General features: G+C 40.2%; 1 protein-coding gene across 2 annotated transcripts in view; it reads right to left on the bottom strand.

Moving 5' to 3' along the window:
* The window catches only part of ATP6V1H (ATPase H+ transporting V1 subunit H), a 126,669-nt gene extending 100,126 nt beyond the window's left edge, over positions 1–26,543 (bottom strand). Inside the window, exons 1-7 of one of the 2 annotated variants that reach the window (XM_041769053.1) lie at positions 26,339–26,541; positions 24,669–24,816; positions 17,747–17,849; positions 16,696–16,785; positions 9,126–9,239; positions 6,133–6,237; positions 2,785–2,838 (exon numbers count right to left, since the gene is read on the bottom strand). In XM_041769053.1, coding sequence (XP_041624987.1) covers positions 2,785–2,838; positions 6,133–6,237; positions 9,126–9,239; positions 16,696–16,785; positions 17,747–17,849; positions 24,669–24,781 — 579 coding nt within the window. In that variant the 5' untranslated portion in view covers positions 24,782–24,816; positions 26,339–26,541. Of the gene's footprint in view, positions 1–2,784; positions 2,839–6,132; positions 6,238–9,125; positions 9,240–16,695; positions 16,786–17,746; positions 17,850–24,668; positions 24,817–26,338 lie in introns of both variants that reach the window. The other variant, XM_041769054.1, reaches the window with a different exon arrangement.
* Positions 26,544–27,849: the final 1,306 nt, after the last annotated feature.

The raw sequence follows: 27,849 nt of genomic DNA, 5'->3' as shown, positions 1-27,849 counted from the left end.
CGAGTCCTTCACAGCCACACAGTGGCTACCATAATGGTATTTCCATAATGTTGGAACTGTCCAACATCATGGAAAGTTCTGGTGGACAGAACTATTCCAGAACATTAAAAGGCAAGATGAAGTAAGTAATAAGGAGAGGCTGGCAACTTAATCAAGTTATTTACTATCAATAGACAATGTTTATCTAGCAGTAACAAATGCTAAACTGGATCTGCAACAAAATAGCCAGAGAATAGGACCCAATCCAATGGGTGGTCACCTTGCTCCCTCTCACACTAGTATAAGTGAAGCTGGACAGAAGAAAAAGAAAAAGAAAACAAACAAAACAAATCCCCAGATTCTTTCTAAATCCTGCAAAGCTTGTAAGAGATCGCAATATTCATCTTTTTATCAGGACATCAGCACTAATCAACATCCACAGCTGTGTAGCTTCCTTGGAATAGAAGATCGAGAGTACTCACGTTCAAGAGCCAGTATAGAACTGAAGAGTTTAAGGCAAGTGCGTAAGGTTTGGCATTATCATTTTCATATTCAAGCAAAGACAACAGAAGGCATGCTAAGGAAAGTCTACTTGTGTAATGTCGCTTAAATAAAAACATTTTTAATAATCAACTTATAACTTCTGATGATGCTTCTGTGGCCATTTTAAAGGTAAGATTGTTGAATCATTCTTATTCACATTTTGCAATATAAAACTTTTGTTTGTTTTATACTGACATCAAGTGGCAGTATCATGTAATGCAATTTCCCAAACTGCTTTTCTATGCTCTTGGAAAACCTAAAGGGATTCTAAGATGTAATATCAGTATTTTGACAAGGCCAAGCAGTCTATGAGACTTGGAGAATGCCTAAAGATCTAACTGCACTTCTGTTGCCTCAAAATGTATTCTCTTGGCAAGAAACTCCTTTCTTTGAGGTTTTTGCTACTCATTAGCTAAATGACTTTAGGCAAACTGATACTGCATTCTGTGCGGCCAATGTGGCTCACAGTAACACCTAAGTCAGAGAGGAAGTGTGAACATTTAAGGACATGTAAATATGAATGAATAAAGCAGTGCCGGGCACAGAGTAAGAGCTCAATAAATACTAGTTATCATTCAGATTCCTCTATTAAATCATATCAGAGGAGAAGCTACCACCTGACGTTCGACTATTAAAGTCTGCTTTCCAAGTTGATGGCAATCTGAAATAGTAAGAACCTTCAGAAGAGACATCAAGTATGTTTAAGTTTGAAGGGCACAAAAAGGAAGAAGGTCAAAAATTAAAGGCCCTCTTTGCCTTACGATTATCTCTGATACTAATCCTATTTGGGATGTATGTGTGGGAGTCTACCAGGTAAACCACTTTAACTAATGCACTGCCAATTCAATTAATTAGTTCTGTTTTTCCTTTTTTTTTTAGTTTTGTTTTTCCAATACACCATACAGAAAAAACAAAATTAAGAATGTCATGTCACCAGAGCTTGCAACTCATTCTGTAAACTGTAATAACTTACAAACACATTAATAATCACTCAAATAAATTTATAAGATACATAATTCCAAAAAACACCTTCTTAAAAAATTATCAATAAGTCTAATACATGAATTAAAGAATTTTTCAAAATTTCAAATGTAATAATTCAAGTCACGAAAATAAAGATTCTCAAATTAAACATGTGCTTAGGGGCTGAATATCTAGACTTCCAACCTACGATCTCCTTACCCTAGTCTGACCCCAAGACTGCTCACCTAGTTCTACACATTGTTCTGATTCCACTTCAGAAACCTAACAGCCATTTTCTGGCCTAACACACTATTTGTCAAGTCCTTCAACCCATGCTCCAAGAGAAGCCCTGCTCTTGGCTTTGAAAATGAGTTCTGCTGCCATCTGCAGTCTCAGAGCACACAAACAGATATATTCCATGCAGATTATAGAAGCACTGATAATCAATATGGATATTAAAAGGCTTCTACAGAACTTCATTTAGGTCTACTACAGGCAGGCGGTAGACACTATCCTCAGAAGATGCTTTCCAGTTTCCCAGAGATATTTCCCACAAATGAAGATAGATGCACCTCACCTACATTTCTTACTTTCTTTTATTATTCAGTTTATTCTTTTATTTCAGTTTATTATTCTCAACTGGTTCTAATCATGCCAACCCTTACAAGTCCAAATTTATTGCCAGTTCTTGAACTATTCAGAACACAACAAAGATAAACTGTTCCTAAATGAGGAAGAGAACTCCAACCAAGAAGGGAACTTGGGGAGACATGATTAATTTTAACCTTTACACTTTTGGCTCTACAAAAACGTGGGGAGAGTTTAGTCAAGAAAAGGACAAGTGGGGGTTCCAGCCAGCATGCAGCCCCACATAAAGCCTTAAGCAATACAGTACAAGTAACAAGTAACTGAACTGTTTTCAACTCCCTGACACACTGTTCACGTATCTGTTAGATACTGGATAGGCTATCAAACAACTGAAGCTTGAAGAGAGTAACCTTATGATTGTTCAACTCCAGTTGAATATCTGAATTTAGACTCTTCCACTGATTCTCAGGTCTAAGATAAAGAGACCTGAAAAGAAGAGCAACAGGGAAGAGCAAGTCTCCTGTCTACCAACAGATCACAGATATTTATATATACATAAACATATAGTTTTTACAATGCTATTAACCTAACTAAAGGTTAATACAGATTTACATTTGGGGACTAGTAAACATCTTTAAATTTTTAAATGACTCAAAATAACTTATATTCATGGTGTTAGGAGGCCAGGGAATTAAGAAGGAATATACTTACATCACTTGAAGAGACTGTTCCTGTTTCAACACCGACACCGCTACCACGCAGTTTCTATTACGAAATAAATAACTTATTACTTAGTTTTGTTTTTAATTTTTATCCTAATTAATCAACTTATGAAAGGGAGTTAAGCAAATTTTATAATTTTCCTAATCCTACTTAATGGAGTATCATCAACTAATAAAAAGCATGAGGATGACACAAAATATTCTATATATTACACTCTTCCAGATAATTAAAAACAGAACAATAATAAACTGAATACTGAGCTCCAGCTAAATTTCATAAGTGAAGCTGGTACAAATTTCCAAGTCTCAGGACTTACTTATTGAATTGCTTTTCAAGTAAGATGACTGTCTTAAGTTGAACGATCTACACTATGTTCTGTGGCAAAGCTTTCAAAATAGGACCCTAATAATGGGAAGATTCACACAGAACTTAAAAATAGATTATCAACAGCAATACTAGCAAGTTATAATAACAATCAGAATTTCATATGTTATATAATGTCTAAATGACACGTAGAAATAACTAAAGAAAAGTTAAGGTAGAAAGCCAAAGGTTGAATGTGCAAGAGAAAGTGGTAATGAATTTCTGAAAGGAAATTTTTATTTTCTTTTACTCAAACTAATTTTATCTATTATCTACTAAGCGCCAAGCATTAGGCACCCCCCCAACCCACATATATATATAATGCTTGCTTAAACTACCAAAAAAGAAACAGCTCCTGTCACTATAAAGCCAACAAAATATCCAAACTTGCAACTAATTTGGACTTTTGAAAGTTTATTTCTATTAAAATAATGAAATTGTGGTCCTTTTTATGAGGGAGAAAACACTAATGATAGAGAAAAAGAGACCTTTCAGATACAGTGCCATCAAATGACATTTAAGCAGAGTAGCAAACAGAATCCCAAATAATCTTAGGTTTCCTTCTTTAAATAACATGTCTGTGATTTGATCCTGCTACAAGACTATGGAAGAAGTGTTTGTTCACAGCAAGAAAGAGAATGCAATTCAGATCCTAGCACAAGCAGTGACAAGACTCTGAGAAACAAAGCCAGAATGGGGCCTGGGCATCCTGAAGATGTCCTCACTCTGTGGCAGGACTTGCAAAGCAGAAACACCATACCATAACCAAAGAAAGCCAAAGAGTTAGGGATAAAAAGAATACAGCAGAAAGATAAAGAAAAGCTCTTTTAGAGCATTTATCCAATACTGAGCTCAGTTCTAATGAAAACTGTTCTAGACACTGAAATATTTTGCTCCCACTAGTGATGATAAAGGTATTTCCCCAAATTCCTGGACAGTTATAATCACAATCATTCCAAAAGTGACAAGTCATCTGCGAAGCACAAAACAAATATTCTTGTAAGGAGAAATCTAAGATGAAACAACTCAAAATGTTAATAGCAAACTACAGTATACATTCTTTCCTACCGATTTCCATTTTATGAATCCAGTTACAACAGAGCCTCACTACCATTACCACAAAGCTAACACTAAAACAATGAAGTTTGTTCAGAAGAACTAATTTCAAAAAAGAAAAAAAAAAAAGTAAGGGTGAAGGGAAGGTTAAGCATTCTGATCCCAAATGATATACACTTAGAAATTTAAAATCTCATCTTTACACACCTATTTTTCATGTTCTAAATCACACGTTTTTTAAATATCTCACAAAGTCAGTAAAATCTGCAAATTTGTGGCTCTTATAAAACTATGTAAAAACTAAGCCACGGGCACCGAGGTGGCTCAGTCAGTTAAGCATCCAACTCTTGGTTTCTGCTCAAGCCATGATCTCAAGGTTGTGGGATCAAGCCTCGTGTTGAGCTCCATACTCAACAGAGAGTCTGCTTCTCCTCTCCCTCTCCTTCTGCCCCTCCTTCTACTCATGTGATCTCTTTCTCTCTCTCAAATTAAAAAAAAAAAAAAAAACTAAGCAAAAAAGTCTGTTAAAATTTATGCTGACATAAAAAATACTTAATTATGTTCAATACACTCCAAAATATCCCTATACAAATATAAAAGACAGTTAGACTTCCCGAAAAAAGCAAGCAACAATTTAAAAAAATAAACCCAAGTAAAACGTCATGGTGTCTCTCTTATGCCTCAAATTAAAATCTATTAAAATGTCACCTGAAATCTGAATTATAACTTTCCAAAAGCTTATTTCAAATAGACATTTATTTGCAATCTAACACTGACAACACACTATCAATATTATTTTTCTGGTCCCATTCCTCACATAAGCCATCCCCACATCAAAATCTCATGTTCTTCTACCCTTTCTTCCCCAGAATACTCCTTCCCCACCCACCTTCATCTCACTCCTTCTCTGAGGATCATTCCCAAGTCTCCCCTTACCACTAATATTAGTCACTGGAAGGCTGAAAGAAAGAACCACTGAGCCACCATAAGTATCTTTCATCTGCCTGTTCTAGGAAGCCATGAAGACAAAAACAGAAAACCTGTCATTTTCTCTATCCTTTAACCAGTCAGCTATTTCCTCCATGGAGAAGTAGAACTAGGGAGGTCTGAAAGCAACCAATATGGCAGTAAGTAGGCTTCACATTTACCTTAGGCCCAAATGTTTGATCTCAGAGTGACACAGTAAATCCTGGAGAGGGGCCACTTGGCAATGATCATCTTACAGCTGGATCCAGCAGCTCCAGGCTTACCCAGGGGTGCCTCAAAGCCTGGTATGGACTCTTTGGCAACACTAGAATAACTGGATTGGCCAATGATCTGTAATGTGCTGTCCGTAGTTTAAAACTCCCCTGGCAGCACCCAGAGCCAGTTTGTTTATTGGTGTAGTCAGACAGCTTGGCCTGTTCTGTGACCAGAAGGACATAAATGATACACTAGAAACTTGTGAGGAGCTCTCCCCAAACCAAAGGTATCCCACACAAATCTTGGAGGTTCAGGGTCCCAAAGCAGACATGAGAGCTGCACCTGAAGTCTCAGCCTGAAACCTGCCTGCACTCTGTCTCCTGCTATACTGTTTCTTTTCCCTTCTTGCAAGCCTTACATAAATATGCTCTCTGGAATTGTGCAAGTCCTTTCAGTTCTCCCACCTGTGTGATCTTGGTAGCCACCTGCAAAGAGATTCCCTGCCCACTGAAAAGCATGAATGAAAATTCCAAGTGGCAGAAAGATAGAAAGGTTTGAGTTGAAGCTAGACAAAGAAAGAAAAAGTGAAGCATATCATACCTAAGAGTAGTTTGACTTATCAAGTTCAAAATGGCATTATTTAATATAACTTTTTTGTGATTTCACATATTATAATAGCTTAATATGGGTATACATGTCTTTCAAAAACAGTAAAAAAAAAAAAGTGTCTTTTACCTGTGAACTGAGTTGAGTTTTTATCCAATTGAAATAGTAATTTAAGTCACTGCCTTCCATCAGTTCTTTTCCCCAAGCTGCTAACTTTGCAATAATTCTTGCTGCCTGAAAAATAAAAATGTATTTAAATACAATGTTGATTCTAAAATCACATTCAAAAGCAAGACTCATAACCATTTTGCATGATTTTTGTTAATACTCATCCAAAATAAGTTTGCATTTCATTTTTAAAAATATATTTTGCAAAAGAGTCAAAATGTATTTTTAAATAGTTTCTTTAAGGTAAAACAAAATTAGATATGTTTTAAGAATTTCAGGACATTCCTTGTATTATTTTGAGTTTCAAAAGTAAGATTGGGATTCATTATAAGACCAGCAAAACTCAAAAGAATCTTTCTTTTTCTTTTTTGGAGGTACTAAGTATTTTTAATAATTTGTAGATGCTGTTATTCAAAAACCTGTAGACTTCTCCAAATTACTTGCCAGAGTTTGGAGCAATGTCTACAACAAATTGCCAGCTGCTACCTTCATTTATTCCAAGCCCCTTGTGAGTCCTCACACTCAAAAATCTGTATCTTAGTATAAAATACATCCTGGGTATTAAACACCCATCTCTCGATATAACCTTTTTTTCCCTCATCTAAAGATTTCTCAGGGGACGCCTGGGTGGCTCAGTGCTTGAGTGCTGCCTAATTGCCCAGGGCGTGATCCTAGAGTCCTGGGATGGAGTCCCGCATCAGGCTTCCTGCATGGAGCCTGCTTCTCCCTCTGCCTATGTCTCTGCCCTTCTCTCTCTGGATCTCTCATGAATGAATAAATAAAAAATCTTTTAAAATAAATATTTCTCAGGTTTCTTCAAGCTATAAAACTAATCATGAATTTTCTTATTAAATAGACAGTATAAGTATAACAAATCATCATGTTGTACATTTTAAATACCTTACAATTTGTCAATTATACCTTGATAAATCTGGAAAATACATTTATGCACACACACAGGCAGTATAAAATACTACTTCTCCATACACAAACCCAATTTAATATTCTTTCAGTACTTTCTGAAACCAAGTCACTGTTTCAAAACTCCAATTATTCAGTAATAATTAATCCTAGTAGAGAATGAGAGGTTGAGGTTAGCTAACCCAAAATCACAGCTATACTGGTAAACTGTTCTTACGCGTGAAGATAGTGGACACAGGCGATGAAGGCATATTTTCAAGGTCAGTATGGCAGGCATTCAAGTGCCAGAGCAGATTTAGAATCCTACACCACAGAGGGCTAACCACAGCACTCTGAATCATGCACAGAGTTGTGACATACAGATGTTTTCATGTGCCTCACTAAGTGAATTTACAGATATATTTAAAACTGATCTAACTTTCACAAAGATATGTGACTTGAAAGGATTCCTATAAGGAAATCAGGGATTGAAAACATTATCAGCTACGTAAGCACAAGCAACATGGAAAAGACAAAGGAATGGAGATGACATTTTCACTCTCGAAATAAGCTTTTCATCAGCATGTGGTAAACCAATGACCCCGTGCGACCTTCAGAATTGTTGAGATTAGCCAAAAGTAACCTAAATAATAAAGAAATTAAAACATAGTTCTGGCTACACAATGAATGATGCTGAATCTTACCCTAAATGTATATGTGGTCTTTAATATATTTATCTATTTTATTATAAAACCACCAAAATTAGTAAGTCATTTACACCATGTATCCAAACAATAAAAACAAGTCTCTACTTAAAAAGACCCAAGTCTCTACAATTAAAAAATAAATAAATAAATACAGTATTGTTTTTTTAAAAAGTATTCTTGGGATACCTGGGTGGCTCAGTTGGTTAAATCCCTGCCTCTGGCTCAGGTCATGATCCCAAGGTCCTAGGATCAAGCCCCAGCATCAGGCTCCCTGCTAAGCAGGAAGTCTGCTTCTCCCTCTCACTCAGCCCCTCCCTCTCCATTCATGTTCTCTCTCTCTCACTTTGTCACTCAAATAATTAAATAAAAATCTTCAAAAATAGTATTCTTTAAAATATAATTTCGTGAGTCCTCCTTTTTAATTTCTCTTTTCGTAAAGGCTTTATAAAATGCAAAATATATGAATACACTCATACATAAATGACTATATATATATATGGAGAGAAAGACACATGCTCAAAAATGTTTCACTAACAGTAGTCCTTGATTTCAAAAGTTCAAAGACATCTACTGAAATGAACAGCCTCAGGAGCTCCGCAATGCAGCCCACTGAATAGAAAAAGCTGGTACAAAGATTTATTCTCTCAACTCTCCTCTCATACCTTCTCTAGCCTCCGTAAGAGACTGTTCAGAGTTAAGGCATCCAAAGATAGCCTTTCAGGGTAAGTTTAAGAGTGTGTTTGTGATATTAAAAAACAAGTAATTACTAAATTAAAATAAAAAGTAGGGGATCCCTGGGTGGTTCAGCAGTTTAGCGCCTGCCTTTGGCCCAAGCCGTGATCCTGGGGTCCCAGGATAGAGTCCCATGTCGGGCTTCCTGCGTGGAGCCTGCTTCTCCCTCTGCCTATGTCTCTCCCTCTCTCTCTCTCTCTCTCTCTCTCTCTCTCTTTCTGTCTCATGAATAAATAAATAAAATCTTTTAAATAAATAAATAGTAAATAAATAAAAAGTAAACACTGTAGCTACTTCTAAAAAAATTATATTTCTATACTAAAATGTGATTAATCCTGTCAGACAATTGAAAGCTCTTTGTGCTTGTAATCTAGTAAAGGTTTTTATGCTAATGAACTCAACAAATAACTCTCAAAAACTTTAACTGTATCAGAGTGACTCCATCTCCTTTGTCTTCCCAATATCCCCACATTACTAACCATTAATAAGGAAACGCTGCTCTGAAAAGTTAACATCACAGCCATTACTACTTTGGAAACTGGGAGGTTACCAAGTCATAAATAGCCCAAGTGTGCTTCTTCCCCAAGTCAGAAATCTTATCAATTCAAAATTTACCATATGAACAGTAAAGAGATCCTGGCGATTCAACATTGGCAAAAAGTAGGACCAGGCAGTGTTCTTGCTGCGTTTAGCATAATCGAAGAAAATGCTAACCCGCTGGTGATTTTCCTAAAAAAGAAAAAAATGATATTACCATTCAGAATGCATTTTACTACTGTGCACTGCTTCTCACCCTTTCATTCTGTGTCTCCTTAGTCAGTGTGTTTTCTTCTTCCAGTTGCTATTATGGTGGGTGGTGAAGGGGGAAGGCATAGATGCTTTAAAAATAAAATCACCTTTGGGGAGCCTAGGTGACTCTTAATTTTGGCTCAGGTCATGATCTCAATCAAGGTTGTGAATCAAGCCCTGCACTGGGCTCCATACTCAGCAAGGAGTCTGCTTGAGATTCTCTCTTCCTCTATCTTTGCCCCTTCCCATAAACACACACACACGTGCACAGGCACATGTTCTCTCTCCCTCATTCTCAAATAAATAAATATTTGAAAGTATAAAATAAAATCACCTTTAGTTATTATGACTGGCTTTAAGTGAGCCAAGCTAGCAAATCCCAACCCTGGAGGAAGTAGAAATCTAAGGTACATTTCTTCTAAGCCTGAACCTCTGACCTGCCCTTCCCAATGCTGTCTCCACACAAATAAAATCAGAGTACTCCTAGCACATTATAATAGAAAAATTAGGGCAGATAAAGATAGCAAAAAATACCATATAACACTAGCAGATAGACATAGGATTTGAGGAACAATTAATTCTTAGCTCAAATCATGCACACTCTACTTCTCACTTAAATTTTATCTGCATTTCACTAGCTCAAATACACTTTCTGATTCACTGAATGAGTACGGTCGCTAAGCAGCAGTATTTGGTAAAAGCCCAAAAAACCACATAAACAATAATTTTCAGATCAACATTTAACTCCTTTAAATACATTGTTTTTAATTTTGGTTGTTGCTAACAGTTACTTATTTGAGGAAGAGACTAACACCTCCTTAAGTAATGAATCACTATAGTTCAGAAAAACAGCTGCAAGTTATGATACTTATTTTATCAAAGGACTCAAAATTTGAATAGGTCATCATTTACTCCATTGGTGGATTATTTCCCAAGCTAAAACTGTAACTATCATTGCCACATAAATGAATAAAGTATACTTCATACAGAAATAAGTTTAAAATTCATCTTTCTTGGGGTGCTTGGGTGGCTTAGTCATTTAAGCCTCTGACTCTTGATTTCAGCTCAGGTCATGATCTCAGGGTTGTGAGGCTGAGCCCCACAAGGGCCTCCCCCCACTCAATGAGGATTCTCTCTCTCCCCCTCCTTCTGCCCCTCCCCCCATTCACTCAGTCTCGTTCTCAAATAAATAAAATCTTAAAAAAAAAAAAAAAAAAAAAAAAAAACCTCCTCTTCCTTGACTGGTCCTTTGTGGTTTCAATTCCTGCAGAGGAGGATTTGAAACAGCAGAATAGGAGGGGGGCCCTGAGCTTGCCTTGTTCCTCAAACAGGAAATCAACTGGATAAACAGAAAATCACTTTGAACAAAAGGAACTCGATCTGAGGATTAAGAAAACAATCTGCAAAACTGGAAGCACAAAATGTGGCAGATGCGAGATTCAGAGTGGTGAACTGGAGAAAAAAGCCACAGTTTGCCATGAAAAGGAGGGAGCCCTTTTGGGGAAGGGAGAGGGAGAGAGCAGCACCCAGGGTTCGCACAAGATGTCTCAGTGTGGGGATCCCCTGGGTCATACTCCTGAAGCACATTCAGAAGACTGAATACTGCCTCTCCAAGGACAAGACTTGTGAGTCACCACTAAGCAGCCACTCAATAGCTTAGGACAGAAGTGTTATGTGCAGAGGACAGATAACCTGGTCACAGCTTTTTATGATGCACCACAACAAAGTCCAGCCACCCTGCACAAGCCGTGTGACTGATTTTCTGGGACAAAATGGTGTTGGGCACACCAGGAGGCTCTCCTCTAGGGGAAGGGAGCAGGTCGGCACTTTGGTGGGCCCTTTAAGATTTGGAGTTTTGAATCCCCACCCCTGGCCAAAGATAAAACACAGGAGAACTGTGGCACTGGGCATGCCTGGGCACAGACAGATTGAAGACAGGATCTGATGAAAGTCTGGGACACAGTAGGGGAGATTTTCGCTTTATGATAAGGACTTCCTGAACAGCAGTGGCTGCGAGTTCTCCGTCTGAGGAACGAAAGGGCAGGGAATGCCATCTTACACACTCAAGCACACATACATACACACACACACACACACACACACACACAACCACCCACCAGTACCACAGGACTTTAGAGAGAAACACAAAGCCTCCACTAGAGGCCAGAATCCCCTACACTAAACCCTATCCCCCTGACCTGACAAGAGCATCTTTACAACAGCAAGTCTGACTGCGAGCCAGCCTAGCAGGCCTCTCCCTTAAAAAACCAACACAGGCCCCCCGTGTATACCAAGTCTACTGCACACAGTGTTCAGCATCAGCTTCAGTTGTGGTGAAAAAAGGACTAGGCTTTCCTGTTTTATTATTATTTCTTACTTAATTTACTTTTTTTTTTCTTTTTTTGTTTTTCTTTTTGCTTTTTCCTTTGGTATCAGGATTAGAGTTTTTGGTTCATTTGTTGGTTTCTTTCTCTCCTTTTCTCATATTTTGGATCAGGCTTTCTTTCTTCTTTTTCTTTTTTTTTTTTTTCTTCTTTCTTTTTTATTCTTTGGAATCAAGCATATAGTTTTTGTCTGGTTGTTTGCTTTTTTTTTACTCTTCCTTTTTCTCTTTTATTGGATCAGGATCTTTCATTTTTTTCTTAAATCAGGCTTATCTTAAACAAGTCAAAGCACAGCTAGTTAAAGGTCCAAACACTCCCCAAGGAGGAGAAACTCTACAGAGGACCAACCTGTGGGAAAGAGCTGCCAAACACAACAGCAAAGTAGACACAGCATACACCAGAATCACTTCCTGAAATGCCAGGCCCTAGACCTGTATGGGCATGACCCCTTCTTAATGTGTATTACTTTTGGGACCAAGAAACATAACAAGCTTTCATAATATGCAAAAGACAGAAACCTAGACACAGCAACAAGATGGAGGAATTATCCCTAAAAGAAAGATCAAGACGAAATTATAGCCAGGGATTTATTCAAAGGAGACATAGCAATGTATGTGATCAAGAATTTAGAATAACAATCATAATAATACTAACAAGGTTTCAAAGAACATGGAAGACCAGAAAAACCCTGGCTGCAGAGATAAAAGACCTAAAAACTAGTGAGGCTGATATTTAAAAATGCTATAACTGAGATGCAAAACCAATTGGATATAATCACAATGAGGATGGAAGAAGCAGAGGATCGAATAGGTAATACAGAAGATTAAAATTACAGAAAATAATGAAGCTGAAAAGAAAAGGGGGGACTACTACTACTAGATCACAAATACAGATTTAGGGAAATTGAGAGATTCCTCAAAGCATAATAATATCTGTATCACAAGAGTCCCAGAAGAAGAGCAGGAATAAAGCAGAGGTTTAACTGAACAAATTGTGGCTGAGAACCGTAAAGGTTCTCAAGGCCAAGAGGCACAAAGACCTCCCTCAGAATCTCCAAAAACAGGTCAACACCAAGACATATCAGAGTGAAACTTGCAAAGATAGAGAATTCTGAAGGAGACAAAAAGTCCTCAACCTACAAGGGTAGACACATAAGGTTAGCAGAGCCTAGCCACAGAAACTTGGCAGGCCAGAAAGCAGTGGCTTTCTGGTGATATATTCATTGTCCGGAATGGGAAAAGTATGCAGCCGAGAATATTTTATTCAGCAAGGCTGTCCTTCAAAATAGGAGAAATAAAGAGTTTCCAAGACAAGCAAAAACTAAAGGAGTTCATGAACACTAAACCAGTTCTACAAGAAATACTAAAAGGGACCCTTTGCACAAGAAAGACACCAAAAGCAACAAAGACTAGAAAGGAACAGAGACAATCTACAGGAACAGCAATTTCACAGGTAATACATCTAATACACTATATTCATATATTTCAATATTACTCTGAATGTAAATTGACTCAATGCTCCAATCAAAAGATACAGAGTATCAGAATAGATTTTTAAAAAAAGATCCATCAGGGATCCCTGGGTGGCGCAGCAGTTTGGCGCCTGCCGTTGGCCCAGGGCGCAATCCTGGAGTCCCGGGATCGAATCCCACGTCAGGCTCCCTGCATGGAGCCTGCTTCTCCCTCTGCCTGTGTCTCTGCCTCCCTCTCTCTCTCTCTCTCTCTCTCTCTCTCTCTCTGACTATCATGAATAAATAAATAAAAATATTGAAAAAAAATTTAAAAAAAAAGATCCATCAATATGCTGCTTACAAGAGACTCATTTTAGACCCTGAGCTATATATAATGCTGTATAATGCTGTATAAATACAGCATCCATTCCTGATCAAAACTCTTCAGAGTGTAGGGATAGAGGGAACATTCCTCAGCATCTTAAAAGCCATCTACGAAAGCCCACAGCAAATATTCTCAATAGGGAAACACTGGGAGGCTTTCCCCTAAGATCAGGAACAAGACAGGGATGTCCACTCTCACCACTGCTATTCAACATAGTACTGGAAGTCCTAGCCTCAGCAATCAGGCAACAAAAAGAAAAAAAAGACATTCAAGTTGGCAAAGAAGAAGTCAAACTCTCCCTCTTCGCCGATAACATGATACTCTACATAGAAAACCCAAAAGACTCCACCCCAAGATTGCTAGAACTCATACAGCCATTTGGCAGTGTGGCAGGATACAAAATCAATGCCCAGAAATCAGTGGCATTTCTATACACTAACAATGAAACCAAAGAAAGAGAAATTAAGGAGTCAATCCCATTTACAATTGCACCCAAAAGCATAAGATACCTAGGAATAAACCTAACCAAAGAGGTCAAGGATCTATACCCTAAAAACTACAGAACACTTCTGAAAGAAATTGAGGAAGACACAAAGAGATGGAAAAATATTCCATGCTCATGGATTGGAAAAATTAATATTGTGAAAATGTCAATGCTACCCAGGGCAATTTATACATTTAATGCAATCCCTATCAAAATACCATGGACTTTCTTCAGAGAGTTAGAACAAATTATTTTAAGATTTGTGTGGAATCAGAAAAGACCCCGAATAGCCAGGGGAATTTTAAAAAAGAAAACCATAGCTGGGGGCATCACAATGCCAGATTTCAGGTTGTACTACAAAGCTGTGGTCATCAAGACAGTGTGGTCCTGGCACAAAAACAGACACATAGATCAATGGAACAGAATAGAGAATCCAGAAGTGGACCCTGAACTTTATGGTCAACTAATATTCGACAAAGGAGGAAAGACTATCCACTGGAAGAAAGACAGTCTCTTCAATAAATGGTGCTGGGAAAACTGGACATCCACATGCAGAGGAACGAAACTAGACCATTCTCTTTCACAATACACAAAGATAAACTCAAAACGGGTGAAAGATCTAAATGTGAGACATGATTCCATCAAAATCCTAGAGGAGAACACAGGCAACACCCTTTTTGAATTTGGCCACAGCAATTTCTTGCAAGATACATCCATGAAGGCAAGAGAAACAAAAGCAAAAATGAACTATTGGGACTTCATCAAGATAAGAAGCTTTTGCACAGCAAAGGATACAGTCAACAAAACTAAAAGACAACCTAAAAAGAATGGGAGAAGATATCTACAAATGACCTATCAGATAAAGGGCTAGTATCCAAGATCTATAAAGAACTTCTTAAACTCAACAGCAAAGAAACAATCCAATCATGAAATGGGAAAAAGACATTGAACAGAAATCTCACAGAGGAAGACATAGACATGGCCAACATGCACATGAGAAAATGCTCCGCATCACTGGCCATCAGGGAAATACAAATCAAAACCACAATGAGATACCACCTCACACCAGTGAGAATGGGGAAAATTAACAAGGCAGGAAACCACAAATGTTGGAGAGGATGTGGAGAAAAGGGAACCCTCTTGCACTGTTGGTGGGAATGTGAACTGGTGCAGCCACTCTGGACAACTGTGTGGAGGTTCCTCAAAGAGTTAAAAATAGACCTGCCCTACGACCCAGCAATTGCCCTGCTGGGGATTTACCCCAAACATACAAATGCAGTGAAACGCTGGGACACCTGCACCCCGATGTTTCTAGCAGCAATGTCCACAATAGCCAAACTGTGGAAGGAGCCTCGGTGTCCATCGAAAGATGATGGATAAAGAAGCTGTGGTCTATGTATACAATGGAATATTCCTCAGCCATTAGAAACGACAAATACCCACCATTTGCTTTGACGTGGATGGAACTGGAGGGTATTATGCTGAGTGAAATAAGTCAATCGGAGAAGGACCAAGATTATATGGTCTCATTCATTTGGGGAATATAAAAAATAGTGAAAGGGAATCAAGGGGAAAGGAGAAAAAATGAGTGGGAAATATCATAAAGGGAGACAGAACATAAAGACTCCTAACTCTGGGAAACGAACAAGGGGTTTGGTGGAAAGGGAGGTGGGCGGGGGGTGGGGGTGACTGGGTGACGGGCACTGAGGGGGGCACTTGATGGAATGAGCACTGGGTTTTATGCTATATGTTGGCAAATTGAACTCCAATAAAAAAAAATTAGTATAATGGGACGCAGTAGGCCATCAATAAATGTTTTTTCTTATAAACTGACAAAACAATGCTCCACATAAACAACCAGACTGACACTGTTCTTTAAGTCCTGAGACATGCAGTCAGCCACTGGATTTAGCAGCCAGGTGCCCTGTCTCAAAAAAGAACCACTCTGTACACCAACAATTTAAACCTAGATGATACTCTGGTGTAAAATACAAAACTGTGAATAAGGGAAGCCCTTCTGTGTTCAGGGACAGTAAAACAAGAAAAAAAACTATGCAACTGGAAAAGTCTCAGATGATAAGCAAAATATTTTCCTTTTTTTTTTTAAGATTTCATTTATTTATTTGTGACAGGCACAGAGAGAGAGGCAGAGACACAGGCAGAGGGAGAAGCAGGTTCCATGCAGGGAGCCCAATATGGGACTGATGCCAGGACTCTGGCATTACACCCTGAGCCAAAGGCTCAATCGCGGAGCCACCCAGGTGTCCCAACAAAATGTTTTCCAAAAGACAAGACTTCTGAGGGTAAGCACCTTGCCTACATTCAGCACTGAACCCCCAGTGCTTGGCACTGGCCTAGAACATAGCAGGGGCATTGAAATCTGTTGAATGACTGAAAGAAAAGAAGCCACATCACCTGTAAGTACAAAGAGCATCCAGAAAGCCTCAAGTGATTCACCCAACATCACCAGTATTCAACACAGAACTACTGAGGTATTATGGAAAAAAATACAGATTGACTACTAGGCATCCTGTAGCCTAGTGCGTGGGCATTCCCATCTTTAACACTATTAGCAATTACAACTATAAAAGAAAACTCATGGTATAAGTAACAAAAATACTGTTACTTGTACAGAATAGAAAACAATGAAATCACCAAGTCACCAAATGTATTTAACTAAAGAATATACGTACCTGCAGCATATCATCCACCATAGTTAGTATGTACTGAACTGTCTGTTCTTTGGAGATATGAGTCATCAAATTTATAACTGTTTTAGCACACTGGGAAAGAATGAAAGTAATGTTATTTTCAACCACAAACACAACAACTTAATGGAATTTCAGTAAAATATTATTTATCTTGCACAAATTATAATACAAATGCTATTAAACAACAGATTCTAATTACAGAAAATGTATATCTTTTACCAACATTGTGATGAAGTATGGGAGAAACATACTATGACTTGCATTAGATTTGTGATCATTTCATCGTGATAAATTTCAAAGTGTTTACTACTATTAAATAGACCTACCAACTATAACTCCTGACTGCATGTTAACATAAAGATTAAGTTATGTAGACACCCAAAAATTATCATTGATTTTGGGTGTTATTTTTGTTTTGTTTTTGCATTTGCTGGGAAGCAGAACACTTCAGCAACAAGAGTACTAGGGATTAGAATCAGAAGGCCATGACCTGTTTCCATCCTACAACTTATTAACTATGTGATAATCTCTGGAATTCAACAAAAACAAACAAATTCTCTGGAGCCAACAGCATGTTTCCTCACAGATCTCCCAAGATTATTGTGAGAATCAGACTGAGTTGCATATAGGGCCCTTCAGGCCATCAGGACTCCACATCAGAAAATCTGATGGACAGTAGGAGTGCAACATATTCTAGTGAAAATATAAAGTGGGAAAAAATTTCTAAAAAAAAAAAAAGTCAAGCAACTTTAAAAACAACATATACTTTGAAACTTAATTCCCCTTCCAGGAATCTATCCTAGAAATATTTTCAGAAATGCATTAAAGGATAGAGGAATATACATACCCATTATAACATTTTTCCAAAATGAACAAAGAGAACTGGAAATCATTCAAATGTCTTTCAATAAAAAAGGATTTTTAGCTAAATAATGATACATACCTACAATGGAATATCACAAAGTCATTAAAAAATTTTATCTAGAATTTTTAACGACAGAGGTATTGATAACATAATGTTTATATCCATCACCTGACTGCCTTCAGTTTGGAGCATCTCCTGCTTCTCTTCAGGACTTCTTTTCATTTCAAACCTTTGAATGAATTCACAATCTTCAGCAGAAATCATCTGCCCCCTAGAAAGTAAGAATAAGTTGGTTTTCTTTAGTAAGAGTTGAATTGTCACTGTGAGCAAGAGATACAGGAATTCCTCATCTTTCTCCTCTCTCCTCGGTAGTTAACACCTATGGTAGGCACACAAGGTCCTGGCATCAGACAGACCTGAGAACAAGCTTAGCTCCACCACGTACTGACCATGCAACCTCTCTGGACCTGAGTTAATTTATCTGCAAGGTGGGACTAATATGCACATTGCCATTAGCGGCTGATTTGAGGATAATGTTAAATGATTCACAGAAGGTAGTTAGCGCAGTGCCTGGTCAGTAGGAAGCACTCAATAACTGACACCTCTTTGCACTGTCCAAAGTCTCACCCTATCCCCTTCCCAGACAAAAAATTCACTTGGCTTTCTACTCCATCAAAACCAAAGCCACTTTATATGAACTTCTACAATCATTGCCTCCAGCATATTCTCATATTCCCTCTGGACTCAGAAAAATGTGATCCTCCTCCTCTCTGGAAAAATAACTTTGCCATCTTGACCCCCCTGTTCTGGCAATCATCCCACACTATCCTGCTTTCCTCCTACTTCTTTCAGGGGTCCCTTCCTCGAAAATGGCTCTTGGCTCAAGGCTTCTCTCCAGGCTCAATCCTTGGAATCTTGCCTTTCTCTCCCAAATTCTTTCCTTGAGTGAGATTTAAACCGAGAGTTTAGCCTTCTCTCTGCCAAACCATTTCCAACTCTCTTCCACTTCTTGCCATTTTCACAAATTCAACATCATCACAACTGAACCATCATCGCCTTCCCTTCCAACTCAGCTTAACCTCACAACTCACTCACTCAGCTCATCAACTCAAACCCCATTTGACACTACCTTGTAAAAAGACCTATCAGCAAAACAGCCTTGCTAGTTTCTGTGACACTGGATACTTCGGGACATACATCAATCTTTTCAGACTATCAGTATAGTGGGTAAAGTATAGAATTTGCATCAATCTGAGGAGGAGTTCCAACTCCAGTTGTGAAACTTTAGCAGGTCACTACCCATCTGAGCAACGTTTGCCACACCAGGAAAATGGCAATTATAATACTACCTGCTCTGGTCTGCTGAGCAGTTATGAAAAAATACAATAAAAAGCACCTGATAGATGTAAGCATGAAGTAAATGTAAGTTTAAAATTAAAAATGTCTTATAATATGCTTTGTCATTCAAATAGCATCAATATATTTTTTAACTCGGTCGTTAAAAAAACTGCCCTTCCTCACCCCCTGCCCCCCAAGTATGTTGAGAGACTAGTGTTCCACAAAAGCCCAACTAGGGAAACAATGAATTTGAAGCCAATTTCCCCATACACATAGTTACAGAAATATAGTCCTTTTTCAGATCTGGCTTGGATTGGGTTCCTAGTGGCAAGCCTTGACGTGGAGATTGGTGTACAGGCAGTCTACGCAGGCAGTGCTCCCAGGAGACCAGGGATGGAGTGGGGAACACAGAGCAAGGAAGGTAAAGAGCCCAGCAGGAATTCAGGCAAAGTTCTATATCAAACATAACCATTTCTTGACACTCTCTTCCTGAGCTTCCAGATTCTTCTCGTCCTCCTCAGGCCATTCATTAGTGCTCTTCACAGACTCCTTATCCCCTACCCTCTGCCTCAGGTTCTATGGGAGGCTCTCTTCATTTGCACTCCCTGAATCCTCCCTGAGCGCTCCCAGCTAGCCTCTGTGCTGGTAGCTCACAGTCTTCAGCTCCAGCCCAGGCCGCCCTGCTGCAGTGCCCACTCACACATAGGGACCTCTCCTCCCACACAGCAAGCACACAGGCACTCCAGATCCTACAAGGACAGAACTGAGATCACTAACATATATCCCTACACACACTCCACCACAGACTGGCTAATGGGATAATGAAATTTAAAAAAAAAAAAAAAAAAGACACTTTGCCCTGTTATCTTTGTGCCTAAGCACTTCACATACCAAGCAAGAAAAAATGCACTCTCTACCTAGGATAGACCAACATAACAAGGTCATCGTGTCCAGTTCTGGCCCCAAAACAAATGCAGTCTTTTTCATAAACCTGAACTTCCCAGCTAAAACAATTTCAGCCCCAAATTTTGCTATGCTGTTATATAAAAGCATATCACAACCTCTGCAGATAGGATAATCATGTGAAAAAATTGTGGTTTTTCTACCATGAAAAAAAGTGTACAATGAAGATTACAGTTGGTAACCTTATCATTTTACAGCTTTCTTTTCCATTTAAATAACTGGTTTTTATTTGGTAAGCCAGTCCTTCTGAAGTCTTACTTTCTTGCATTTGTTCTAAGTAACTTTTTCTTTTTTGCTTAAATTCTTTTGTTTCTGAATCTTCCTTTAACAGTCCCATAACCTACAACTTAGGGACTCTTGTCTCTTTTCTAGAGACCTGCCTGCAACCAGTCCTAACAACCCTTCCACCTAGCATCACTCTCCTCCAGACTTCCCTGCCTCTGGAGTAGCTCAGCCCTCAGGTAATATCCACTCCTCCCCCACATCCCTCTTACCTACCACCAGCCAGCTTTCTCAAGCACACATCTGACCACATTACTTTTTTCATATCTGTCAGACTGTGAATTTGTATGGCAGTTCTACCTAGCACCTAGGTAGAAAAACCTGTATTAGCATGTACATGTTATTTTTTTTAAGACTTATTTATTTTAGATAGTGTATGGGCAGGGAGGGCAGAAGGAGAGAGAAAGCAGGCTCCCCACTGAGCTGGGAACCTGATGATCTCAAGACCCTGAGATCATGCCCTGAGTCAAAACCAAGAGTCATAGACTTAACCAAATGAGCCACCCAGGCGCACTACAGTGAAAGCCTTTCTGAGGCCACCTGTGCAGACACCTGCATGAAGCGAGTTAATGAGCCAAGTAATCTAGGGAGGAACTTCCAGACAGAAGTATAAGTCCAAGGACAGTGGCAGAGCAGTAGCTGGAAAGAGCAAGAAAAGCAGAATTGCTGGGTGTTTGTGAACAGGGTGGCATAATCTGATTCATATTTTCAAATGACTGTCACAGAGCTGTAAAGAACTGCTCTTCAATTCCACTTCTGGATATTTATCTCAGGAAAACAAACGCTAATTCAAAAAGATATGTGCACCTCAATGTTTACTGCTGCATGATTTACAACAGCCAAGATGTGGAAGCAGCCTAAGTGTCCACCAACAGACGTTTGGATAAGGAAAATGTGGTGTATACATAATGGAATATCATGCAGCCACGTAAAAGGGATGAGAATCTGCCATTTGTACAACATGGATGGACCTATGCCAAGGAAAATAAGTCAGACAGAGAGACAAAATACTGCACGTTTTCACGTTTCCTTTATATGGGGAAATGAAAATATAAAAACAAACAACACAGAAACACATTAACAGATACAGAGAACAAGTGGTGACCATGAGAGGGGAGGGGTGTGAGGGGAAGGGCAAAATACGCCAAGGGGATTAAGAGGTACAAACTTCCAGTCATAAAATAAATAAGTCACAGGCATGAAAAGTACAGCATAGGGAATACAGTCAATAATATTGTTCTAACTTTGTGTGGTGACAGATGGTAACTAGACACACCAAAGTGATCACTTCATAATGTATAAAAATATCTAATCACTATGCTGTATTCCTGAAGCCAACATAACACTGTAGTCAATTAAATCAATATTTTTCATAAAAAAAAAAAAAGAACAGTTGCTCCAATGAGGAACGGTGAAAGCAGGAACAGCAGACAAAGGGCTGTAAGAAGAGAGCATGTGGGCAATAATGACAGCTTACATAGGGCAGTGAGTGTGGAGCAAGAAAAATGGTCAGATCCAGGATGGGTTTCGGATACAGAGCTAAAAGAATTTGTCTGGACATGGACGGTTTGGGAAGGGAAGTGTCAAAATGGCTAATAAATTTGGGCCAACAGGGCCAGTGAGGAAACGTGCCACAAACTGTCCTTCAAGGGGCAGGAGGGAGCCACACCCAACGACCGGAAGCCCCCCGAGCGGGCCTTCCTCCACAGCTCCTCTCCTCCCCTAGGGTTTCTCTCACCACAGCTGCAGCTCCTCTGCTTGGACAACTCTTGAGTATCTTCAGGTGTTCTGTGAGGTCACTCCCAATGCTTCCAGATAATTATTCATTCCCTGCTTTTGTTATTTGAGAAAACTTCACACTTATCTCCATTTTTAATGCTTCCCAAAAGTTATTATTTAATTTTTTATTTAAAAGTCTGTTTCCTCATTAGATATTAAACGCCAAAAAAAAAAAAAAAAGATATTAAACGCCAGAGGAAGAATGCTATTTTATGATTCTTGTATCCTCAGGATAGAGTTTTACTAGAGTCCAGCTTGACTGAAAGATAGCCAAGCCCATTCATTCATGTACTGTCTAGTTCAATTACTAAGAAAAAATTTAACCAAATCTACATACATTTTTTTAAATCTACATACATTTTTAAAACACTGTATTTTCATAGTAACATGTTAAAGTTTGTAAGGAACAGAGCATACTGGCCTTCTGACTTTGGGGGACTCTTTTATCAGAATAAGATGTGATACAGGATTCTCTGAGAATTCATGTGTTGTGGCCATCCCCAATGATTTTTAAGCTCTTTTAGGGCAAGTACATTTCACACCCAGCAGTGTCCCCACGACAGTTGGCTCAAGAGCAGGCACACAGTAACATTTGGTGAATATATGTGTACAGACATAGAGTAGGAAGGTTTTATAAAGAAGTGCATGAGATGGACAACGGAATAAAGGACAAAACCACAACTTAGTAGTACAGAGGCCTCGGAAAAGGAAGAACAGAAGAGAAAGCAATTGAAAATCTCCATGAATTAAAAATGTCCCAAATGCCAATGCTAGAGAACTTCTCCAGTCAGCCAGTGCTTTCTTACCAATAACAATATCACTATTTAGGTTATAAACAGAGTCAGGCTTTATAAACATGAAACTCCTGTCCTCTAGTCTAAAAACACTCTAGGCTAAAATTAGGAAACAGAGCTTAAAATCCTAATTTCACAGGGGCTTTAAACAATTACACAGATATAGATGAACAGAGAAAATATCAGAAAGTCCCTCCTCAGGGATCCCTGGGTGGCTCAGCGGTTTAGCAGTGGTTTAGCGCCTGCCTTTGGCCCAGGGCGCGATCCTGGAGTCCCGGGATGGAGTCCCACATGGAGCTCCCTGCATGGAGCCTGCTTCTCCCTCTGCCTGTGTCTCTGCCTCTCTCCCTATGTCTCTCATGAATAAATAAATAAAATCTTGAAAGAAAAAAAGAAAAGTCCCTCCTCCTCCTGCCCTTGTGTCCATGGCCCCATTTCAATCCAGTCCCTTAAAGTAGGAATCCTGAGTCATTCTAGATTCATTTTCACTCTCATACATTAAACTGATCACTAAGACTTTCTCAAATCTATTTAATTCTATCCATTGCAACACCCTGATACTGCTATAGCCTCACCCTAGCTCTAGCTTTGTTTCCACAAATCCACCCTCTAAGAACAATCCAGCCAAAAGGCAATCTGACATCTAACCCCCACCTACAAACAACAGTCATTCCCAATACCTACAACAGTGATTCTAAAACTGTGTTCCTGGGGGAGCCTTTACAATTGGCTACTCTGCTGTCTCTCCAGCCTCAGCCCTCCCCACTGCCTGCCTCCAAAACATGTATTATCCCCCACCCAGCATGCTGCTTTTTAATTCCCTACCTTTGACCATCTTCTCCTGGAGATAAGATTAGCTGTCCTTTTTCTATCCACCCATGATCCCCTGTGCATCTTTCTACTACCTCAGTTAACAAACTAAATTTAAATTATCTATGAATATATTTGACTTCCCTACTAGATTAATAAGTTTATCTTTTGAAGCTTCAAAACCCAGGAAAATGCCTCAAACTTGAAGGGCAGGCAATAAATGTTTGACGAGTGACTAAATTAACAGAAATAAATGTATCATTTTTGTACATTTTTGTATGTCCCTCTTACAGCAAAGCAAACTGCTAAATATAAAACTAAAGATTCGTCAATTCGTTTTTCAAAATGCATATCCAAATCTTAACTGAGTTTCCTTAGTAAGTTACTCTTATAAATATACCAAAATAAATAGATCTGAGGTAAAGTCGGTATGATAAAATATGGTTAAAAATAATTAAACCGTTACTTTACAAATAAATACAGAACACCAGCATGCTAAGTCTTAATGCATACATGAGAGTATGAGAGTATACTGAACACACTAATGCTTGTATTCAACTGTGTTAATATTTTAAGTACACTATTTAAGGAACAACTCGGAGATATCTATCCCCATTTCACATTTATGTCAATGAACCTCAGAGAAGATAAGATTCACCTACAATTACCAATCTAGTAGACAGAAGAAACACAATTCAACCCAGGTCTTGAAATTCAAACATCCATACTTTTTACTAGTTGTATGACCCATTCTGCAACACCTCTGTCCCCACATTGCTCACCAAGCACAGTGAGCCAGTCTGGAAGGTTTTGCCCATTATCCCCTTCCCGCCTACAGATCCCACAAACATCCCTCTCACATTTCCTGCTCATTCAAAAAGTACAATTTTCCAGACAGAAAAGGTCAAAACTGCTCTGAGCAGCTCCACTCCCCAGCTAGAGCCTCAAGCTGTTTCCAGCACATGACACTGTCTCCCTAGGACAGGTAAGAATTCTAAGGAGGAAGTGTTTTCTTCCACATGTATTAGTATTTTTCCAGTATCTCTCTCATAGAAGCATGATCATGAAAAAGACTGATGCAAAAGCACATGATTATCCATGATTCACAGCAAATCGGTACTTACTGAAGATAGGACTGCCAGTTCACTTTGTTTGCACGAACCTCTGCAGCCTTGGCAGCAATAATGTTCGTGGGAACAGCAGCATCCACGGCACCTCGGATATCCATTTTGGTCATCTAAATTTTATGATCTTGGATTTTTTTCAACAGATCTTCAATTTTGATGCAAGGTGAAACCAGAATACCAAATGTTATCATTTATTTTAACGATTACTACTATCATTACTGTTGTAATTAATATCATCACCTTACTCTGTACACATTCAACTCAAATATTGAATATCCTACACATTAAATATTAATATAATTATATTCCATATCTTGCCCAATTATGCACCACTCCATAAAGTGTCTTCTAAAGGTTTTTACATTTCCAGGAAAGGTTTTTTTTTTTTTAATTATTGGCACTAATCTTGCAGTAAGATTTTTAAAGTAACACTTTAAGATACTGACATGAGGAGTCATGCTTAAATAAAATAGGCATATGAACAGTTTAAATGTATATATAACTGGGATCAACCTTCTCCCGACAGAAAAAAATCAAAACTTGTAAAGACCAATTATTTTATTTACATTCACTAAGCATCATTTTGAAGTGACATATTAAAAAAAAAAAAAACCCTACAAGTGCCCTCTAAAATGACTTATTCAAATTAAAAACCCCAAAATGGGAAAGCAATTTCCTCAAAGACAGAGCTTTCTTTTTTTCAACCGAAGTTCACGGTATTTTCAAAATCAATTTTGGGAGAAAGTTTTGGAACAAACACTAATTAAAATTTAGATACAGGGATCCCTGGGTGGCGCAGCGGTTTGGCGCCTGCCTTTGGCCCAGGGCGCGATCCTGGAGGCCCGGGATCGAATCCCACGTCGGGCTCCCGGTGCATGGAGCCTGCTTCTCCCTCTCTCTCTGTGACTATCATAAATAAATAAAAATTTAAAAAAAAAATAAAATAAAATAAAATTTAGATACAACCAACAATGAGAGTCTGGTCTGAGAGCAAGAACTGACAGTGATGGGCTTTTATGTAATTCCCGTTTCTAAATTAAAACTAAAAAGGTAGTTTACGGTAAACGCTCAAGCCTGTCTTTATCTTAGTGCAAAATATACAGGTTCTGGCTCACGACACCTAAGTTCAGTGCCACAGCCACAAAGAAACTAAAACCACACCCAAAATTCTATTCTGCAACCCCAATGACCTTAGTCAGTTCGGAACTTAATCTCTACATCTGAGGGTTTGCTGCCTAAACAAGGAAAAGCGGTACAGACGGGCGGGGCGGAGGCAAAGCCGGCTGCGTCTGGGTCAGGCTGGAGCCCTGCGCAGCGGCGCCCTGGGGCAGGTGGAGGTGCCCCGGGCCGACCTCCAAGGCGCTGAACGACTCGAGCCTTCCGCAGGCCAGGGCCTGGCCCAATCCCCGTCCTCCCCCTCTCCTCTGCCCACCCCTCCCATCCCCTGCCCCGCAGGAGAGCAGCCCCAGGTGCGTAAACCTGCTTGAGGCCCGGAAGGAAAGAAATCGGAAGCCCCGGGCGGGCGGGGGGCGGCGGGGCCTGCGCGGGGAGCAACCAGCACGCACCAGCGAAGCCGGCAACCGCAGGGGTCGCCTCCCTCGGCCGGGCCCAGGGGCGCAGGGCGGGTGCGGCCTTGCTGGGCCAACCCCGGGGACGCTCCAACTCACCCACACACCGCGGGGAGGGCGCTGCGGTCCGGGCCGTGGGGGCCGCCGCCGGCTGAGGCCCCGAGTCGGTGTCGAGTTGGCGCCTCCGGGCGGAAGCGAGGTCTGAGCGGCGGCCTGAGCCGCGGCCCCCGGGAAGTGCAGGGTTCCCGCTCCCGGGAGACGTTGAGGGCGCCACGGGCAGAAGGAAGCAGGAGCGGCCGCAGGAGGATGACAGGAGCCTCGGTCACGTGACCAGAGGCACGTGACGAGCCGGAAGCCGGAAGCCGGAAGCTCCGACGCGGCCCGCGGGGCCCTCCTGCGCGGACGGCGGGTGGAGAGCGGGGGAGCCGCGCCCCGAGGCCCAGGGTCCCCCCGGCCCCAGGCACGGGCAGGCCCAAACTTGTTTGTTTAACGCTTTTCACTACATTGACCTCCGCGTGCATTGAACGGCTCAGCGAAGCAGGAGCGCTTACAGGGACCTGGAGTGTAAAACTGATGCCGAGAAGTGGACCGCAAATGTCGTCCCCGTGGGTTCGCAGGCTTAGCCAGTAACGCGCTGCGGGTCGTGTCTGCTATTATGTGAACGTTTTCGTGTTTGCCAAAGTGCAGATTTGACGACTCCAGTCGAGCCCGGGATTGCCCCAGGTCAGGCCTCAGCCAGCCTCCTTGTCCTAGATGAGGATGAGAAATGCTGCTCGGGGCTGCACCCTGTGGGCAGTCAGGGAAACGGGACGTCATGGTTTTGTTTGTTTTTAAGATTTATACAGAGACCCAGGCAGAGGGAGAAGCAGGCTCCGTGCAGGGAGCCCGACGGGGGACTCGATCCCGGGACCCCGGGGTCACGCCCCGAGCAGGAGGCGGAAGGAAGGCAGAAGCGCAGCCGCCGAGCCACCCACGCGTCCCTAACGCGATTCTGCTAACCAGCACCGAAAGGGATTTATAAGTGGAACCAACACATTTCTACTGAAAATGTTACGTTTCGGTCAAGTTTTAGACCCTATGAGTAAACGCATAGCATATGATTTATTATTTTTCTACCGCTGTTTTAACAAATTGCCACGTTTATTCCTTTACGGTTCTCTAGGTCTGCAGCATGACGTGGGTCTCAGTCCGGGTCCCCGTCTTCTCCAGTCGCCGAAAGCTGCCTGCACTCCTCGGCCGACGTCCTCTTTCCTCCACCGTCAAAGTCAGCAACGTCTCAGCTCGCCTGCTCCCTCTCTCAACACGGCTGAGAAGGGTTCTCTGATTTCATGGGCTGGTTAGATTAGATCCGCCTGGATAGTACAAGCAAGTCTCCCCACCTCAAGGTCCTTAACCTTAACCACATGCACACATAACCTTGTTTCCCTTTTGCCACGTAAGTTAACATATTCAAAGGCTCCAGAGGTCAGAACACAGACATCTTTAGGGGACCATTATTCTGCCTATCACAAACACAGAGGCAGGGATACACATTAGTGTAACTGGTTAAGTAAACTACAGAGGAGCCCTGCGTGATATCCACATTTATTTTTTTTTAATAAATTAATTTT

Source organism: Vulpes lagopus, chromosome 9, assembly GCF_018345385.1.
Source record: "Vulpes lagopus strain Blue_001 chromosome 9, ASM1834538v1, whole genome shotgun sequence".
NCBI lineage: Eukaryota > Metazoa > Chordata > Mammalia > Carnivora > Canidae > Vulpes > Vulpes lagopus.
The sequence above is the reverse complement of the archived record's forward strand: the minus strand, read 5'-3'. Positions and strand labels throughout refer to the sequence as shown.